Source organism: Dipteris shenzhenensis, chromosome 18 (assembly GCF_047967505.1).
Source record: "Dipteris shenzhenensis isolate YYH24624 ecotype China chromosome 18, Dip_SZ_1.0, whole genome shotgun sequence".
Classification (NCBI taxonomy): domain Eukaryota; kingdom Viridiplantae; phylum Streptophyta; class Polypodiopsida; order Gleicheniales; family Dipteridaceae; genus Dipteris; species Dipteris shenzhenensis.
Genome location: NC_141613.1, coordinates 43,050,406 through 43,071,460, shown reverse-complemented (window position 1 = coordinate 43,071,460; position 21,055 = coordinate 43,050,406). Strand labels below are relative to the sequence as shown.

The 21,055-nt window shown below is 44.4% G+C and overlaps 1 protein-coding gene across 2 annotated transcripts; it reads right to left on the bottom strand.

The window, feature by feature from the left end:
• Positions 1 to 2,847: 2,847 nt before the first annotated feature.
• Positions 2,848 to 20,175, bottom strand: LOC147891261 (Formyl transferase). 2 transcript variants are annotated; one of them, XM_087389624.1, is made up of 6 exons: positions 19,751 to 20,175; positions 19,536 to 19,647; positions 17,070 to 17,246; positions 5,593 to 5,719; positions 3,337 to 3,455; positions 2,848 to 3,210 (listed from the first exon to the last, which is right to left on the bottom strand). In XM_087389624.1, exons 1-5 carry the CDS (start codon positions 20,088 to 20,090, stop codon positions 3,342 to 3,344), a joined length of 870 nt encoding a protein of 289 aa, XP_087245750.1. In that variant the 5' UTR covers positions 20,091 to 20,175; the 3' UTR covers positions 2,848 to 3,210; positions 3,337 to 3,341. The 2 variants fall into 2 exon arrangements, with proteins under 2 accessions (XP_087245750.1, XP_087245749.1); XM_087389623.1 differs by having other exon boundaries at positions 2,848 to 3,455.
• Between the last annotated feature and the right edge of the window lie 880 nt (positions 20,176 to 21,055).

Genomic DNA, 21,055 nt, shown 5'->3' with positions numbered 1-21,055 from the left:
AGTTATTCCACTTCAAGTCCTAACACTACGCAATTAGACAAGGATGCCTTGGTCTTCAATGTTAAGTCAGGGGGCAAACTGTCTAGATCTACACATGATATTCTTTTAGGATTTCCTTTCATCATGTTAGGATCATAGGCAAGGGTCCTCCAAGGCAACTTCTACAAGGAGGGCTACTTTCCTTGGGGAATGGAGTGGCCCCCCCTTTTTTTCGGAGACCACAACCACCAAGTTTAGGTGGCACCTTCAACCTCGACCTTGAATTTTCTAGTTCACTTTGAGAGCTTTTGATTGGCCTGTTTAGGGTGTTCATTCTCATATCTGCATGATCTTTTTTCGCCTCGAGCTTGCTCTTGTGGGTTTCGTTCATACTTAATAGTAATCTTTTGCATGAAAAAAAAACTTCACCATATATTCATGTACATTGAAGTTTCTTTGGCCCTTCATAATCTTTAAAACTTTGGAATCTAGGTCCCGATCGAACAAAATCAATGTTGCTATTACACCAATTGGAAAGTGAGGTGTGTTATCAAAAGATACAATGACGGGCACATTTACGTTAGCTAGGAATAGGACAACATATTTTTCTCTCCCCCCTTTGCCCCACGCCCTCACCTGGCCCCCCCGCCCCCCCCCCTCTCTCTCTCTCTCTCTCTCTCTGCTCAAGCACCACCTTTCTTCTCCTTTTCACCCTCCTTGCATCTCCTTTAACCTACCTCTTTCACTCCTACCTGCTTCGGGCTGGTTGTTGACACCCGTTATTCCTTGCATCTCACCTCCTTGCTTACTCCCCCCTTGTTTGTTTTTCTTCCACGATCAGTTACAAGAAATTACAGCACCAAAAGGGGTTATAACTGTCTTAATAAAGCCATACAGATCAGAATAAGCTCTTCCAAGGTGTGCTTAATGTCTTAAGACCTTTGTTGAGGTTCAATCGAAACAATAAAGGAAATGCATTGCTTGCAGTCCATGTAAATACCTTTTGTATGAGACTTTTGAGAACCTAGATCCATTACTTATATCCATATGCATGCGTAAGATGGCTTCATTCAGAGCTTTATAAACTCTCTTCCCAGATCTTAACACATCTTAACCCCCTCCATCTGGTAGATAAGCTTCAATAACTGCTCCCTGGTTGTCCAACGTCAACTATATGATCCAAATTAAACAGCAAGAAATATAAATGGAGGGAGAAGGAGCAATTCTCAGCACTGCAAACATCAATCACTGCTAAAGTGAACGAGTTGCATTCCATTTATGGAAAGACTTATCAATGCATCTTCTCCTTTCAAGTATTAAGTTCACCAACCTTTATCTACCATCTGCACTGTTTTACCAAAGCCATCAAGCTGTGCATCCGTGAAATCACCATTTCTTTTAAGTGTGGAAGCTGGGGGCTACAACTTACCCTTCCTTTGCCTTTGTTTCTTTATTACCACAATAATAACAAGCTTATGCACAAATCCCTGGAAAAATTTTGCAGAATGGATAACCAGGCAGGATGCATGAAGTAAAAATGTTATTAGATTTTTCTACATTGTCTTAACCCTCTGCAAACTCCCAATCTTAATGGTTCAAGCCACTTCTGTCCCATTGAAACGGTGTCTTTTCTCAGAGCAATTATAACATCATAAGGGTTTGTAATACGCTATGATGACTGTCCCAAAAAGGCCCATCACAAATCAGACTGAGCTGGATGCCTTAAGAATTTCTTGTGAACAATGAAGGAACTGCACTGCTTGATCTATGAACATGCAATCCATGTAATATTCATTTATGAGGTGTTTGAGCACTTAAGCACATGCATACATAAGACAGCTTACCATCCTCATTACTTCAGAGTTTCACATTCTTCCCAGATCACCATTGACCTTTCATTAATACACCTTGAACCCCTAAATCTAGCAAATAACTTTCCATGACTTCTCCTTGGTTGTCCAAGGCCAACCACTAGATCCAGGTGGAGCGCAAATCTCAGCTCTACATTACATCAATTAGTGCCACGTTGGATGAGTTGCGTTCCTGATCGATGCACCTTCTCCTTCAGATAATTACCAAACTACTAAAGCTCACCAATCTTATCTTCCATCTGGACTGTTTAACCAAGCCACCAACCTGTGTATCCTTGAGATCACCAAGCAAGGCCTCTAAGAATCATTTTATTAGATTCTTAAATATAATAAAAAGTGCATGGAAATGAGGGATACAACCAAAGTTTCCTTTACCCCCTATCACCACAATGACAACCAAACCTATGTACAAATCCTTGCAAAATCTTGGTCAACCAGGCCACGTCAGATGCACCAAGGAAGAAAGCTACTTACTAGATTTTTCTACCTTGCCTTAACCATCTGCAACCTCCGAATTTTAATGGTTTTAAGAAACTTCAATTACGTTGAAACAGTCTATCCATTCTTTTTCCTCCTACAATGCCTGAAAAGTAGTGGTCTTGGAAAAGAGAGATCCACCCATTGAGTCACGATCTTCATATTGCTCTATGTTAGCTTGGAACTGTCAAGCCATCAATCAGAAGCCTTAATGCAGTTATACAATCATTTTGCCATTGGAGGCACGCACATTTGATAGTTATTCAATCTCGATCCAAAGCAAACACAAAGTGGTCATTCATCATCTTGCCAACAGTCGTTAGCTTCACAATGACAGAAACAAAGGCACAACTGCTTCAATATACTTCATCTGAAATCATAGCATTCATATGTATCCACTTGCAGCTAATATCTTTTACATCTAGCTTATGCATTAAACATAGCAAGAAAAGAAATTTTCAGTTAAAAACCCAAAACAAAGAGCCGTGAGACACCAGAAGACAGTCCACCCCTCTCTTTACTCAAAAGGCGTATCTACAATCAAATGCATGTTCATGCACACTACCAACCCAAAGATAACTGATAACTATACATCTTCAATACACAAAAAATATTAAACCTAATTTTTCTTCAAAAGTCTTCCACAATTACATTGGATCTATATGTCAATTTCTTTTTCTGCTTGACCTACATAGCCTTGGTCCCATCTTATGCAATCCCTCTGCCCTCAACCTAGCACTTTTGTTCCACCCTCTACTCTATGATACGTACACTAAATCCGTCAATGGTTTTAAAGGACAAAATCTATTCTCCACAAACTGTTGAGCTGTTTGTAGGCATAAATATCAACTCTCTTCACTCTGAGTTGCTCCAGTGGATGATGCTGAAAAATATTTTAAACCAGCATTTTCATCACATTTGAAAATTGAAAATTCTAATAAAGTCGGCCTCATCCTTCCATCATGAATAGACCTTGAAGGCCCCCTCAGAGTTTGCAGAAAGGGAGTACCTTTTTCAATAATACTCCGCCTCATCCCACGACTTGCGGATCAAAGGTACACCATCTTCTCGCCAAAATACACGATCTTCACAGAGTGCTGCTACTACCTCTGGATAGAGACTATGCTCCTGCTTTTTTCATAGAGCAGACCACAGAATCAAGCACACTAGAAATACTTAGTCTGCATTCTGGTCTCATATACTGTCAAATCATGAACCTGCTTTTGTATAGACCCAGCTACTCTTACTCAGTGATGATATCCGCAGATTCACAAGAACTTATGTCCACAGATTAGCTACAGATGGAAAATAGTGACGAGCAATTACTTTAATACATAGAGACAAAAAGGATATTCGTATATCTAATGCAAACATGCCATCAGACCCTACCAACACATGGTGCTGCCATACAGAAAGAGAGTAAATACCAAGTCTATGTGAGGAACAAAAAGATAGAAATTTCTTTCAAAAACACCCGAAATGAAATAATCAAGGTTTTGTCCTTACATAAAGAGAGATTCCGAAAATAAAAGCCCTGAATTGAACTGAGAGTCTTGATTTTCCTGAACTGCCAAGATGCTACGTCACAGGATTCATCAGGTGGGTCATTTCATGAGACACCATATCATGAGGTTTGTGATAACGAGAAAGGAGCAAAGTTTAAAGTGAAGAGATGGTGAATGCCCAGAGATTCAAAAGGAGGCTGTTCTGACAGGTAATTCGGGAAGGTACCTGACTTGCTACAATGGCAAGAAAAACAACAACGGACCAACCTATGTTTTCTCTCTGTACATTATTGTGAATTTCCAATGCATGCTATGGTCACAATGTTTGTCCAGGTGGCAGGTGAAAGCCTTCCAAACAAACAGAGGGAAATTCTCAAGACAGAGGCAGTCAGAGTTGTCTGCATGTCTTCTAGAGACATTACTGTCTAGAACTCTTCGGAGATGAGATACTAACAAATGTATGTTCTCTAAGAGGAACAGGAAACAAGAGGGATTATGTTTCCTTTAGTCCACTCAGGATTCGAACCTGAGTGCAGCTCATTTCAAGCGTGGTTATAGATGAAGCTGGAAGCAGTTCCAGAGCTTCTGGAAAGGGACCAATTGGTGGAGAGCTATGTGGAGAACGCACAAGGTTCTCACTTTACAGGTTCCGAGGATCGAGGCTGTGGATGCAGCTGGAGAATGCTTGTGTTGAAACAGACCCAACATACTTGGTACCTTATAGTATCCAGCCTGTTCCAAGATTCTGACAGGGACAACTGGATGGACCTGTTGGTGCCTGGGTATCTTGAAGATTCCGCTCATAACTTGGGTGGGCAGTGCCACTGTCGGGTGGTACTGGGATGGTACCATCGTTCCAGACTCGATCCAGTTGTTTGTGTACAATGCGGCAGAGCAGGACCTGGAGGTACTGGAGGTGAGGGCTGGTGGACCTCATAATGACATCTTCGACATGTTCCTGAAAGCTTCTGCATGGGAACTGAAGGAGATTCTCTTCGACAGAGTGGGCCAATGCCCAACCTGTGAGCCCTCATATGAGGAGGACAAAGGGACTTGACACCTACAGCATGGTGCGTGTAGAAGGTGCCATGTGGGCATATGATATTGGCATCCCATGGGCACAGGTAGGGGGATGGAATGGAGCTGCCATGGTGTCTAGTCGTCTTCGTGGTGTCTGGTCTGGTACCACTTACATAGAGGGATGTTTTCCTAGTCCTCATGGGTGGTGCTGCTCATAGGTTAGACAATATGTCAAGAGCCCTGTGAAGCAGCCCACAAGGGGTAGATCCACACAGTACCGTAGCCAACCGCAGATTTGCATCTCTTTTCTAAGCTTAATCAGACGTACCTACTTTTACCCCAAAAGGGGAGAACAAAGGTAGCATGCCACAGGTAGATTCCAGTTTGAATACTACTATTTGCACCCATGAATATGCAACATCAGATACTTTCTCTTTAGTCTACCATTCTGAACACCTAGAAAGTCTTGTATTTAGTTTTAAGCAGATCTTCACTAAACTTGCCAAAAGCTTTCTGCCAAGCACAAAAAAAGCATCTGATATTGCGACATGCAAGAAAATTTTCATCAACAAGTGCCAATGCCATACTAAACCTTCGACACACATATTTAGATTTTATAAGATGCTAGTAACATATACAAGATGAACAGTGATTGAATGGTATGTTTTGGCATCAGGCTACAAACAATGAGCACAGATTAATCATACAAGTTGAGCAGGCACTGGAGGGTAAAAGTATACCTCTTTTAAAACCCTGGAAGCTAGATCATTTGCTGTATCATATGGAAGTACTGATACCATTCTCTGGGCAAGAATCACTCCATGGTCATACTTCTCATCAACAAAATGGACAGTAGCACCTGAAAATCTACCATGATTCCATAGTTTGACAAAACAACTGCATTAAGAATTTTTCAGTAACCAATAACATACACGCATAAAATTGCAAGCAAGAAGGCATCTCTGAAATTAGCAAATCCTAGATTTTAAAGAAATAAGGTCAAGCTCATTTGATACTAATGTGTTGACGTCTAAGAGTTCACTTAAAAAAGATCTTGTAATTTAGTTGCTTGCTTTTCAAAAAGTCTCACTCTTTCAGACAAGAGAAGAGCATTATGAAGTCTGTCACCAAAACACAGAAATTGGAACCTTGTGGGTGACGACATATACAAGAGCTAATGTTTTCTCGGGATCATGTATAAACAAGTGCATGTGAAATGCCTTCATAAGACTAGAATATATGTAATGAAGGAGGAAAAGAGGCCTATTTAGCAGGGGTAGCCCTGACAACCAAAAAAGGGGAGCCAATGAAGATGAACAGAAAACGGATTATGATCAGAGAATGGGAAAGGAGAGGTACCATTGTACCTAAAATTCATGGAAAACTTATAGACTGATGTCATCTGAGGACTTGGATGGTTGCAGAGTCTAGACATGTACTTCGCACGAGAGGAGTCGACCAAAAGAGAGAACAGGATTTATGGAGAAGGGGGATTCGGCATAGGAAGAGATGGACCTGTGTCTAGAAGGAAGAGGGACAGGTTTCAGCCAAACAAACCGAGATCCTTTTCATGCAATAAACAAATCCTAACTCAGGAGGAGGTAACAAAACAAGACAGCAAAATAATTTAGTCCCTCATTGTATGAGCGTGTGTTTGACACAAAACATTACAATCCCTGGAAAGGGACCCAATACCCTGGTTATGCTGGAAATTTTAGGGGTTTGACACCCCCTCCCCACCCACCCACCCACCCCCCCACCCCCCGCCAAAAAAAATAAAATTATAAGGTGTGTGTTTCATGCCCGTTCCATACATACGCAACATTTCATATGGCTCAGCCCATTCAAGACCCATATTTATGCAACCCTGCTCTTACCCCAAGAAGCTGATCCAAATCACTTTTTGAATGTTCCCACCTAATTCCAAGTATCTTGGGGAAGACTGGGAACCGATCTCCTACCCAGGTCTTTGAGCATGTCTACATCTTCCTCTTTGCTGCCCTCATAGAAAAGTACTAGCTGGGTGTTCTTGTTGAAGTTCACTATGAGATCACTATGCTGACAAAAAAGTTTCAAAGCATACATCATCTTATGTGCCTCTTCTAAGATCATAAGACAAGAACCACATCATCTGCGTAGAGCAAAAAGAAGTGCCAACCATGGGCTCAAAGATCCCTTTCTACTTTGCATAATCCATCACCAATTGTTCTAGTTTGTCTATGCATAGACCAAATAAGGTGGGAAAGAGTAGTCATGCTTGATTCTAACCTGACCCTGGAGTGTACATGCTCATATATTTAGCCACAACTGTTGTATGTTCCCCTACTACGAGCATAAAGACTTATACCACTAGTATAATGTTTACTATTACTAGTCCTATACCCCGTAAGTAACAACAGAAGCATTTTCCTATAATCCACCATGGTCATTGCGAAAACCTACTTGTCCCTTGGCCCTATTCTTGTTGTCTTCAGCCTAGTTGTTGGTTTTGGCCTCCATGACAATTCCGAACACCTTGGCTGAACGATGAAAGTTTGAAGTTGGCTGGTTGATTCTTGTCACCATCTGGCTGAGTTACCACCTTAAGCTCAACTATGTTAGGTGCACTCATTCACCTTGAGCAAGTGATCCAAAACCCTCTTTCCATGTCCACACAAAGGCTTTCAGATAATGCATAGGGGTCCACGTACCCAAATCCTACTTGTCTTCTTCTTTAGCATCCAAATCTAGTAGATCACTTACTTACCATTGGGGTATTTCACATGCATCATGCTCCAATGATTTTGCCAACAAAATCATATTTGGCTTTAATATAGCTTCTCCAAGGCCCATCCGTTTCTCCATGGCTGGCCACTAGAAGTGCAAAACATCTTCTGAAGACATAAGTGAGTTCCATAGTCCATGGGCCGTGGGTGGACTCTACCTTGTTGGCAAACTCTTGGCAGGACATTACTAGCTTTACAATCACGCGCGCGCGCACACACACACACACACGTGATATGATATGATATGATATGGTTGTATTAAAGTCAGTGTGAGACACTTCAGAATTCTATGGGACTACTGGTGAAACCGGCCTTCGATAAACAAAAGGGCAGTGATCTTCTTCTACTCAGTCATAAACTTCATAAATAGCCACAATGCAAGCGTCAGTCACTTAAATCACTTAGCACAACTTAGAAACAAGCTTCAACAACAACAAAGGTGAGGCTAGAATGCCCCTGCTCAATGAAAATAGTACACAGTGCACCCACTGGCCCCAATCGCCTTGGCGCCCCTTACGGTATTTATTTAATGCTTCTGAATGGAAATGCTTTGCAGCAAGGGTTCAACCTTGCACTGTTCCTCTCTGCAAATCCTCTACTTGTCTTCAAGGCATCTAATCCCAATGCACCACTAAAATTCCCACTGGCAAGGCATACTCAGGCATTCACTTCTGATCTGACACAACTTAGAGGCATTCAGGCATCCTAACCACTGGCAAACTGAGCTCAAGGCAGCCTCAAGGCTATCACATGCATCCACACTGTCCTTAGGCCTTCCACAGGATCACCCTGGCCTTTGGGTGCTTACTACAACCTGTTGGAGTCTTGAAAGGACTGCACACAACACGCATGCACTGCAAAAAGCTGCAAAGCAAGAAAGAACAAGGAAAAACCGAACCTGGAACCAACTCCCGCTGTCTGTGGCAGAGGGGTGAGCTCCCCCCTCGCACCTATCCTCCGTCCAAGCTCCCTGCAGGGTACAAGTGTCTTCCAGCAATCAGGAGAAGAAAGAAATGAAGGTAGAGAGCGGAGGGTGAACAAGAAAGAGCTGTAGAGGAAAGATGGTTCACAGATATGCCCCGAAATGATGCCTCAAGTGTACTGCTCCAAAACAGCTCCAGAAGCCACCACGCAGCCAAAAACATGTGCACAAAGGTCTAGCACAGCAAAAGACAACCCCAGGCACCTGCTGGAGGCATCTGAACACGTCTGTACAGATTCCGTACAGCCGTACGGACTCAGTTCAATCCGTACTAGCCTTGGAACAGTCAAAACAGTGTTAAAACGGCTGAAAACAGGCTTGAAACAGCTCAAACAGCTCAAAAACTGCACAAGAACTGAAAACGTCCTACACCTCTAGGAGAGTGAGGGGAGAGATGGAAGGTGGGGGAAGGGCATGCATACACATGCTTGACAAATGGCACCTCCTCCTTGCCATTTGCCCCTTCATTAAAGTCCTAACCCCCATACCAAGAACAACGTTGGTTGTCCTTGGGCCCAACTTTTAGACCCCTCTTTTAAAGCCTTTGCCTTGCCCCTAGGACCTAGTGGTGCACCTAGACTTTGCCCTTAGGAACTTCTAGGAAGTGTGCACTTCCTCTAGCCAGTCCCTCACGGCCAAACCATTACAACACCTAACCATGGTTCACCCCAGGTTAAGCGTAGGTTGAGTTACGAAGATACTTTACATCGCTTTTCACATCCTCGTGACAACTGGTGACCACTTTTAAACTAATAGTGGTCTTTTACACCCAGTGAAATAAACATCTTACAAAATTGTTATGTGTTTAGTACTTCTTGTGAAAACTTGTGTGCTAGCCCGAGTAACGTATTGTGGTGTTCCAAAATTTATTTGAAGCAGCTCCCTAGCTTCTTGGCTGGCTGTTCCAATAGATTATTCAGATTTCCTCTCCTTCTCTAACGTGTGCGTAGGCTTTACATCAGTACGTGCTGCTCATCTTCTACCTCCCCTGTGGGACAGATTTTGTAGGTTCTTTCCTCTCTATGGATCTTGATCTTGCCCACCTGCCCCTCTCCACCTTTAGATCATGTGAACTAGTTCGGATTTTGCAAATTAGATGCCTTTCGAACATTGATGTCTTCCCCGATGTATATTTGCATTCCGTAGTTGTCCATTGGATGAACTTCCTATCTGTAGAACTGCATTTTTGTCCCTGGGTTGTGCCGTAATTTCTGTAGCATTTTCTATGTCACTATCCCCCTGATTTCGCATGCATCCTTTGGTACATCAGTGGCTATTATGCCCCATGACTCCATCCATTTCATTCCCTCTCTATACCATCCCGTGATTTGTGTAGCTTCCCATTGCTTTGTGTGGTATCCTACTAGTGTCCATCTTCTCAACTTTGTTGAGGTAAGCCATGAATTGACATAATGCCTTCCCTTCTAGAGGTATCATACCTATCTCAACTAGGATGGGATAGGGTGTTTGTGCCTTCACCCCTAACTCCCCTATGAGGAAACACTTGTGTAAAGTTTCTATTCTCTCCAAGTATGTCCTAGAGAGCCTAGGTGCCCAAGCTAGACATCTATAAAGGATCACTATTTACACAAGTATGGTGTATAGGCACTCTCTCATTTCCCAATTCCATAAATGTGCCTTCCTGCACTTATTTCAGAAGCTGTACAAAGCTTTCAAACCTCCCAGGATTCTCCTCTCCACACATGCATTCCATTTGTAGTTGTCTGCAAATTCCAGCCCTTGATATTCTTATATGCTATTTCCAAGGGATCTCCATCAAAGGTGACATCAATCTGTTTGTTACATCTCCCAATTACCTTTACTTTTGTTTTGTCTACGTTGACCTGCATTCCTGAGTGTCTACAGAAGTCCCCCAGTGCATCTGAATGTGATTGCATGTTCTCCTTGCTCTTTGCGAAGAAAACTACATCATCTGCGTACATAAGCATTAGTAGGGCATATCCTGGACTCCGGACACCCTCCTTGCTGTGAATTCTCATCCACTCTTCCAAATCATTAATAAAGAGTCCAAAAGAGTTGGCAAAAGGGGGCAGCCTTGTTTTACCCCTATGTCACTGCTTATGAAGGTTTTTCCCTTGGAGCATGATCCATCTACTAGTAGCTGTGCTGACTCTGCTAAAACCTTCTCATAGAGTCTGTGCGTGGCCTCTCTGAGTTCTTGAGGAACTTGAAGCTTTTCCAGCCTGTGCCACAATTTTTTACGTGGAACCATATCGAATGTTTTCTTGAAATCCACAACGGCCCCTTTTTATGCTTGGATCCTTGGATGCAGCCCTTACAGCAACCAAGTGATCTACTGTCGAGAGTTTGGGGTGAAATCCTACCTGGGATGGTGCCCTGGCGCCCTCTTCCTCTGCACAATTGCTGATTTTCTGCTCAAGGATAGTGCCATACAACTTGGCCATTAGACTGCTTACCATGATTGTCCTATAATTCTTAGCCATCTTGCTGTCCCCCCCACTTGTGGATCAGTACAATCCTGCTAAGCTGCCATTCTGAGAGAAAACCCTTCCTCTAGAGCATGTTCATGAGTCTGGTAATAATTTTTCTTTGTCCTCTCCCCTCCCCATGTTAGCATTTCTGTCACCAAGGGGCCTTCCCATTAGCTAGCTTTTTCATACCATGTCCTCTTTTGTTATGATGTCACCTGCTGCCTTGATGGTATAGTCATAAAAATTAACTTTCTCTTCCCTGTCTCTTTCGTAGAGGCTTTTGACGAATCGTACCATGTCTTCCCATGATGCTTTCCTCTTCTGAGGTTTGCTGCCATTAACTTCTGGAAAAACTTTCTATAATTTTGTTTCACGTCCTCATAACTCTCAATATGTTTGCTCTTGAAAAATATCCTTCTATTGTTCCTTACCACCTGCTTATATGCTCGTGCTTTGCCCTCTTTCTCAGCTGTACCTGCAGTTTTCCAGGCTCTATTTGCATCTTTATGATCTTGGTCGTACCAGTGATTACAAGGCATTCCCGTGCTCCTCCCCTTGCTTTTACTGAAGCACTTTTGGGGCGTTAATAGCAGCATATTCGTTATATACTTGTTCATTTCGTGGCAAGTGGCAGGCATCCAACATTGTACCATTACTGTCTCTATTTCCTTCTCATAAATGTGAACCTTTTTGTAGTCCATTCTCAGCCTAGGGGATGTGGCAGTTTTCTGTTTTTTCACGGACAATGCTTGTCCCTACTATGGCTAGAGACATTGCTCTATGATCGGATTCAAGAGACAACTCCTCAATCCTGATATATTCGAGCATGTGTCTTGCATTCGGAATAATAACCACTAGTCAACTACACTTGATCCTTGAGTGGTTTTGCATGTGTGACCTTCCGTGTTTTGAAAATACCAGGTGCCATTATGGATTTATAACCCAAAGCAACCACAGTGTGAGGAGTTGCCTTCCCGTGTGTGTGTGCGTGTCTCTCTCTCTCTCTCTCTCTCTCTCTCTCTCTCTCTCTCTCTCTATATATATATATATATAGATAGATAGATAGATAGATAGATAGAGAGAGAGAGAGAGAGAGAGAGAGTGTGTGTGTGTGTGTGTGTGTCTCTCTCTCTCTCTCTCTCTCTCTCTCTCTCTCTATATATATATATAGATAGAGAGAGAGAGAGAAAACAATTTTCAGAAATTCCTCATATGTACTTGGCTAGCCGGCCTGCCATTTCCAAAATTTTATTGCAGTTCTCTAAATTTCCTTCCTATATGAACCTAGTTGCTTGGTTCCTTCACTCATGAGGACTCTTAGGCTGAGGACATTGCTGTTGTACTTTCCCCCATATGCTCTACAATGGAGGAGTGTGAGCTCTTCATTTTCTATTTCCCTTATTGGGCAGATTTTCTATTTTCTATTTCCCTAGTTGGTGTTAGAAATCACGGAACAGCGGAAGCAAAAGAGATGAAACAACTCAACAAAAGTGCAGCAACAAAGTAACAAAGGAGATGGCAAAACTGAACAAGTTCTTCCTTCTAGAATGAAGGGCAAAAGGCTGCAAGAGGAGCAGCTACAAAGGGCAGCAGTTGCTTGAATCTTCTTCCACCAACGGTGGTCTAGACGAGTCGCCTTCTCCCTACTAAGTGTGCGCTGCTGGATCAACTTCAGTGCTGAGAGGCTGAAGGCTTGAGTGCTATATGATAGTGAGGGGGAAGGGGGCCTTATATAATAGAGGGGAGAGGCCACAAAGGGGTGGTGAATTGACCACCAACCATTGACCTTGGCCTCCAACCATTGGCCTTGACCACCGACCATTGACCTTGGCCACCGACCATTGACCTTGACCACCGGCCATTGACTTTGGCTACCGACCATTGACCGTGACCACCGGCCATTGACCACCGACCATTGACTTTGACCTTGGCCACCAACCATTGACTTTGACCATTCGGCGACCCCCTCTCAATCACTCCCCCTTCTAACCGCCTAAGCCCCTTGCCCTTCTCCCCATAAATGGGATGACCCAATGGTGGGCCGATACCCATGCGTGTGTTTAAATGCTTCAGTTGCTCTCGAAGTTGAGCCTTCATGAAAACATCAGCAAGGTTGTCGACAGTTGGGACGTACATCAGCTCAACAATGCTATCGATGATGAGCTCTCGAACAGCCTCAATGTGCTTGGTTCTGGCGTGAAACACCTAATTCTTTGCAATCGCCATGCAACTCTGATTGTCACACAAGATCACAGTCGCCTCCATCTGTGTCTGGTCCAGATCCATCTGAGCCATAAAGATTCGCATGCTGCGGTGCATGCAGCCTTGTACTCCGCCTCCGTCGATGAGAGGGCAACGGAAGGTTGCTTCTTGCTAAGCTATGAGATAGCTCCTGAAGAAAGCACAAAACAATAGCCTGTAGTGGATCTCCGAGTGTCTAAGTCCCCAACCCAACAGTCGGAATCACAGAAACCCTTAGGGTCCAAGCCTGAGGTGTAGGTAATGCCATAGGTACTAGTTCCCTATACGTACCCCGTAGTACTCTTAATCATGCTCTCCAGTGTGCCTCCCTGGGTTTGGCAGAGAACTTGCACAAGACTCCAACAAAGAAAGAGATGCCGGGCCGAGTGTTTGTAAGGTACAGAAGACTCCCTACCAACGGCCGGTAACGTCCAGCATCCACCAATCATGGATGCTGAATTTCAGCCCAACCTCCATCGGTGTATCTGCAGGCTTGCAGTTCTCCATCTGGAACCTCCTATGCAGCTCATGACAATATTTCTCCTGACAAATGAAAATAATGTCACTCCTCTACCGTACCTCAATACCAAGGAAGTAGTGGAGCCACATACAAAATGATAACCAGCATCATCCCTCCCTCAATGAAGAAGTAGAGGTCGGGATCAGAAGGACTCCTCTTGAACCCAATCCTGTCAAAGAACTCATCTATCCACTGGTACCATGCTCTAGGGGCCTGTTTCAGCCCGTATAGTGCCTTCCTCAATTTGCAGACCTGTGATGTGGACCCTCGAACATCAAACCCTAGGGGTTGCTCAACATAAACCTCCTCCTCCAGGGTCCCATTAAGGAACGCAGATTTGACATCCATCTAAAAGATGGACCAACTGTGACGTGCAGCCAAAGCTATGACTGTCCGGATCGATGTCATCCAAGCAGTTGGGGCAAAGGTCTCATCAAAGTCAAGACACTCTGACTGAGCATATCCCTTCACCACCAATCTAGCTTTGTATTTTTCCAAGCTCCCGTCGTACTTGAACTTCTACTTGTAGACCCACTTGGTTCCGATGACCTTCCTCTTACGAGGTTGATCCACCAAGTCCCATGTGTGGTTCTTATGCATGGCGTCCATCTCTGTCTGCATGGCCGCCTGCCCTGGGATGTCCTTGGCCTCCTCAAAGGACCTGGGTTCTATGACCTAAGTCACCAATGCATAGTGAGCAAATGAAGCCGAAGCATGCCACTGGGACCTCCGAAGGCCAAAACTGCTCTCAAGTATATCTGTCACTCGGGACTCCTGTAAAGTCCTGAGATACCACTTTGAGAGTTTCCTCGTTGGCTGCGGATCCTCTGAAGTGGGTACTGGAGCTGGTTGTTCCTCCTCCTCGTCTTCGGCTTCTGGGGCCTCTTGGGGGACCTCCTCAATGACAACTTTGGGAGGGGGAGGGGGAAGGGCTCTGAATTCCTGATCATCAAAAACAGTCTCTGGCAGTGTCTCCTCAAACACCACATCTCGGCTGAAAATGATCTGCTGCTTCTTGGGGTCAAAGAGTCTGTATGCCTTAGACTCTGGAATGGACCAACTCTAAAGGGGCCTTAGCCCTGGATGAAGCCTCTTGAGGAACTTGTCTCGCTGTTGCTTGCCCTCCAAGCAAGCTCGACAGGCACCATCATTCCCTGTGATTAGCGGAAGTCCATCTACCATTTTGGTCTTCAGCATGTCGGTCAAAGTGCCATAATTCACATGCCCGAACCAATTGTGCCAGAGTTTGGACTGGCCCTGATCTCCATGAACAAGTAGGGCATTGAGTCAATACAACCCATGGTCCTGTACTCCTCTAGCAACCACCTTTCCGTCCTTAGTCTTTACTGTGACTTGACCTTTGCTAAAGAGAACCGACATTTGATGCTAGTACATCTAGCTCACACACAAAAGGTTTTTGCATAAGTCAGGAACATAAAGTACACCATATATTACCTTCTATTTGCCGGAGCTCACGACGAAAGGAATACTTCCAACACCTTTGACCGAGCACGTTCTGCTGTCCCCCACCGTTACTTTGGAGCCTGGATGAGTAGACTCCATGGTGGTGAACCAATCCTTTTTGAAGGACATGTATTTTGAGGCACCGCTGTCCACGAACCAGCCATTGTCGTTCTCTCCTGCCAAGAGAGCAGAGCATGTTTCTGAGATCATGAAGAGCTTCTATGTGGTAACATTTGCCGCCCTCCCGCTTGACGACTCCTTGCCCTCGTTTTGCTTCTTTCGCTTTAGGTCTGCCTTCTTCTTGCGGCATTCCTTCGCCATATGACCAAGCTTCTCGCAATAGAAGCATTTCATGTTCTTCTAGCGCTCCTAATCGTCAATCTTCTTGTGGAAGTCCTTGGACTTCCCCTTGCCGGACCTATCCTTCACAGTTAGGGCTTTCTCGTATGCCTGGGAGTGCAAATCCTCTCTAGCCGCCTCCTAGATAAGAAGAGGGCAAAGCTCTTCAAAAAAGTCACGGACTTTGTTCTTTGACCTGCTGTGACCGTCGTCACGAAACCTCTGAAGCTCCTGGGTAGCTTATGTAGCACATTCAGTGCCAACTCGCTTGAATCCACCTTTTGACCAACTGCCGCAAGTTGGTCTCTCACAACCTTCACCTTCGTCAAGTGGTCATGTACCTTGTCTCCCTCACTCATATCCATGTTGTGAAGTTGATGCTGGAGAGTGAGGATGTGGGCCGTGTTGTCTGTCTCGTAGAGGTCTTTCAAAATGGCCCATGCCTCTACGGAAGTCTCTACCATCTGGATATGCGGGATGACCGTGTCTGCCGTCGTCCCAATAAGCATGGCAAGAGCTTGAGCATCTTGGTCTTCCCAGTACTCGAGATCATCCGGATCCGCCGGGGTAACTATGTTTTCTTTGCTGTCCAAGGTGTCTACCGGCCTTGGATCACCTCCCATGACGAGCCTCCATAGTTTTCGGGTCACAAAGTGACTCCGGATCTTTACCTTCCATATCGGGTAGTTGGTACCATCGAGCTTCCTGCTTTCTCCGAAGTTGGGGATAAAGGAAGACGGAAGATGAGCTAAAGAGGGAGAGGGGGCTGTACTGCCTTTTAAACATTGAGATATGTTCCTCGATGTATTCCTACATTCCGTACTTCTCCATTGTGTGCATGTGCATGTGCGTGCGCGTGGGTGCATGTGTGTGTGCACGTGTGTGTGTGGGGAGGGGGGGGGTTTTACATATATCTATAAAATGATATCTATACCACACACACGTGTGTGTGCATGGATGGACAGGCATTTGCATGTGTGCATGTGTGCGTGCACATGAATTTACACACATAATATCTGTGTGTGCGCGCGCGCACGTGTGTGTGTGCCTACACATATAGATACACACATTTACATATACACACACTTAAGTACATACATATACGTGCGTACGTGCGTATGTACATACGTACGTACACAGTATGCATGTATGTATGTATGTATGTATGTATACACACTTGTGCATGCAGACGCACACATTTACAAACACACACACATATGACCAATAGCTAAGAAGCATAGCAATGAGAAAAACTTAAAACAACTTCTTAGAAAGCTCAAACATATCATTGTTCACAGATCATGCAACAACATCGATTCCTGCACATTGGTTTCCTGAATTGTTTTGATATATAAAAATGTTTTCCCGCTCAATGGTAACATTTTGCTAATTACTCCGATGATTAAAGGATAATCACCCTACAAATTTCCAAAATCTCAACTAGAGGACTTACCTGGCACCCGACCTGATGACTGCCTCATGAACCTTAATACCATAGTAACCTTTGCCTCCAAATGCAGGAAGAAGAGCAGGATGTATGTTCAAGATGCCACGGGGGTAAGCTTGAATGAGTTCCCCAGGTAAGAGCTTCAAGTAGCCCGCCAGCAACACATAATCAATTTGGTATTGTCTGCCCATAAACCAAACACTTTTAAATAAGCGTAACTTGCGACTCTCATATATCTCTATAATTGACCTCTGCACTCTTAGCATCAGAAGATGTTCAAAGCATCTAAACGAACATCTCAACAAAAGCTCTGCAAGGCATAAGAAATGAGCAAAAAACTGGTTCCTTGCCCCACTTTGACACATACCCAACTTTCAATTTTCACTATTAAAAGGCTTGCAGCCAGGTCAAAAGATGATAATCCTGTGCTCTCAACCTGTGGTGCATAGCTAGTGAATTGCTTTTCTTTCATACCATGGATTTTTAAGCCATGTTCATGTAGTGCAAACTTACACAACATCAGTGGACTCTGGACATATATCCACATATGTAGATGAATCCAGGACACCTGTGAACAGGAGAAAAAATTGAACAAATCCTTTGAAGTTTTGCTGCAGGATTTGTTGACGTTTTTAGGGATTACCACATTGTTGGGCAGATTTCCGTATTGTCTAATCCTAAGTAAATGCACGCCTTTTGTATTATGATCAATACATAATTAAACCATGAGACAGGTATGACAAGACAATATAAAATACAAGAATAAGATATCCCTGCTCACTAAATTGGTGACATTCATCTATTACAAATCACTGATGGCCCACCTGTGAGCCCCCATATGAGGACAAGGGGGGGTCAGAAGACCAGGGAAGGGTCAGAATTACCTTGGTTAGGTATTGCGCACACGCCTGCAGTGGATTGGAGGACTAGCTACATGTGAAGATGAATCTAGAACAGCCACGAAGGATCAGGACAGGATTGTGTGGCACCAGGGCAGCAGAACGGCATGCAAACTGTACTGCCAGGGCCTATTTATAGGCCTGTGGCAATCCTCAGCACATGGGTAACCTGTCTGTCCTCCAGATACTAGGGCTTGATGATCAGTCCGTCCTCTGACACTCTCAGGAAGTGGCCCCGGTAAAACTGGATCTGGGTAGGGAACTCCCAGTCCCCTCCTCAAGTCTGTGATGTGTATAACTAGAGTAGGTCCAAAGGTATGATACGGTTGATCTCATCTCGTCGGATCTGGAGGGATGGTGAGACTGAACAAGGGGGGGGAAGAGAGAGAGAGAGAGAGAGAGAGAGAGAGAGAGAGAGAGAGAGAGAGAGGGGCTGGTTGCAATGGTGGTTTAGGGAGGAAAGGTTTCTCAGCCACCTAGAAGTTACTAAAGATGGCTGGAAGTAAAATGAGAGGGAAAAAGAGGGGAGAAGAGCCAAAATAGAGAGGGAAAAAGGGTTTTTTTCTTTTGGGATTGACATGGACGGAGTGGGAAGAGGGGAAGGGGCAGGGGGAGGGGGGGATAGGAGAGGTTTAAGAAGGAAAAAGAGCAATGAGCCTTTTGTAGGCTTCCGCTCCAGTGTACAAAGCTGCATATACTACCAGGAAGGGTGCCAGAAAGAACTATAACCTCAATTAACAATGCCTCAGATCGTCAAGTAGGAACACCTAATGTCTCATCCTACCGCACAAGGGTCCGTATGTCCTAATGGAGATTACGAGAGTTGAACCCTTGGCTTTGATACCAGGTTGGAAAATAGACAACCAACTGTGTTGGAGCTGTAAGAGCAGAGTGCTGATGCCAAAGGGCCTTCAAGCTCTCTTAAACTTTCACACCATGTCCACACATGTGCATGAGCTGGACAAACTCAGAATCAGATATTACAACATGTAAGGGCATCTATACTGCTCCACCGTATGAGGGTCGAAGCTACACAAGTCTGTTCCAAACCTCCTGCCACGTGAGGGCTGCAAATGTCATCGGCATCCCTCAGCTCATGGCCATCAGTCTAACATACCCCTCCATAAAATATACATACCGCGTCCCTACAACATATATTAGATTCCGCTCTTCCTTTCTATCCACAGGCACATGCCTATCAGCATACTCCAGTAAATCCTTGGTCTATGGAATAAAAGGAACAGAAATAAATAAACTCTTGAAGGGTGCCACAATATCATGCGATTTTGACATGTAATTGGTACAATGCCCAAATGACTTCTGCCGATCAGACAAAATTCAATAAAAGATTTAATAAGCCTTCTATGGCAGAGTGTCCACCAAGTAATAATTACTACCGCCCTGCTCATCTAGTTTTTACGAAGTAATATGAGTCTCCTAGACAATCGATGCTCATTTCTCCACTAGTTATACAAGTTGGTCTGGGAAATCAGCCAGTTTCATAGACTACTAAAACAGTAACACTCGTGGACAATTACATATCAGTTGGCAGAAAAAGGAACGAAAGCTTCACCTCAGAGCAGCTACAAGCTCAGTTGGAGATAGCCCGGCCTGGGCATATGAACTTCTTGGATATTCGATCACTGCAATGTCGTTGCTTTTCGCATAATCACATGCTTTGCAAGCTGCAAGGTCAGGACATTAAGCATGAGGTTCGATTTCCGGCTTTGTCTTTTGTATAACAATTTCAAAACAAGAGCACGCCGTAATGATAATCGGCGACGCTACCAGGCTTGTCTGAAGCCACGGCGACGATGTCTCCATAGATTGTGTTGTCGAGGATTGATTTGTGGATGGCTTGGAAATTGGAACCGCCACCAGAGACAAAAAGGGCAAGTCGTTTCCTGTCGAAGCCGAGGGGGAGGGGTTGGGATGGGGGGTTGATGGATGAGGAAACGGTGAACTGACGATCTACTTGCAGGGGCGGGAAATGCAGCTGCGGATGAGAAAGGCCAAGGAAGGAAGAAGGCCGTGGAGAATGGAGATGGGCAGTTTGCAAAGTGATGGGAAGAAATGCAGGATGGGCAAAGGGAAGCTTTGAAGGCGCCAGCAACTGATGATTTGTCATAGTAGCTCTCTTGTGTGGCAAGCCTCACATTCTATTCTACACCCCGTAACTAGTCTTTTACTTTGGAGGGCTAAGACGACCCTACGACAAGGGTGTACACTCTAGTGGCTTCCTGAGGTTAATGGGAGTGGGATCGAAGATGGAAGATCAATGGCTTTGTTCCGAAAGATGACACCCCAAAGCCCGGTACCTAGTCTTTACTATCAAGAGATTTCCTCTATGTCCTTCTGGAGGGTGAAAAAAGACTTTAGGATGATGGAAGGGGTAGAAGACCCAAGGACAAAGGCTTCTTGGGGAAATGGGAGTGGAAAGTCGATGGGTTACGGGGTTCAATGGCTTGCTGGGGGAGATGGGAGTAGACGATCAATGGGCGAAGGGGAGTTGGTGGGTGCACTATAAGGCAGCGATGCTAGCTAAAAGCTACCTTGTGGATAGTGATTGAGGCTAGACAATTTCGGCCATATGTAAGATCCTACAGGGGAACACAGCAAGGCAAACTAGGCACTTGGTTGGCTCCTGCAAAGCCCCCTTCTTTTTTGCTTGGATTGCACGCACCTTTTGGCTCGGATATGTCAGGCCCCTCTCCACTACCCTCCATCCGATAAACATCACCATGACCTAAACATCCTACACACTTGCAATGGCCCACTATGCGGAGAAGGAAAGAGCAAATCATAGCCCATTCGAGTAGCTATGGCATGCACAACATGTCTCAAAGAGAGACCATGAGAAGATGGAAAGAAAACCCTCAAGCTCCACCCATTAGCCTTTACCTTTAGATCATTTGCTCTCCTTGACAAAAATTCTCCTTTTTGTGCTCCATGTGTGTGTCCATTTCATTAGTGCTACCTGCTTAGAATTGATGTGTGAGTTTAGACTATTCTTGCTTTGCATATCTGATAAAATGGTCTTTGTTGCTTTTAGTTGTGAGTGCTAGAACTACTTCAAAAGGGTTTGATAAGGCT

Bases quoted from the DNA above. Each gene is read 5' to 3' on its own strand.
- LOC147891261 (XM_087389623.1), bottom strand. From the start codon at position 20,090: ATGACAAATCATCAGTTGCTGGCGCCTTCAAAGCTTCCCTTTGCCCAT. The intron at 19,648-19,750 runs GTAGCGTCGCCG...CTGACCTTGCAG, and splicing joins CGTGGCTTCAGACAAGCCTG to CTTGCAAAGCATGTGATTAT. The intron at 5,720-17,069 runs GTAAGTCCTCTA...GAATCATGGTAG, and splicing joins GTCATCAGGTCGGGTGCCAG to ATTTTCAGGTGCTACTGTCC.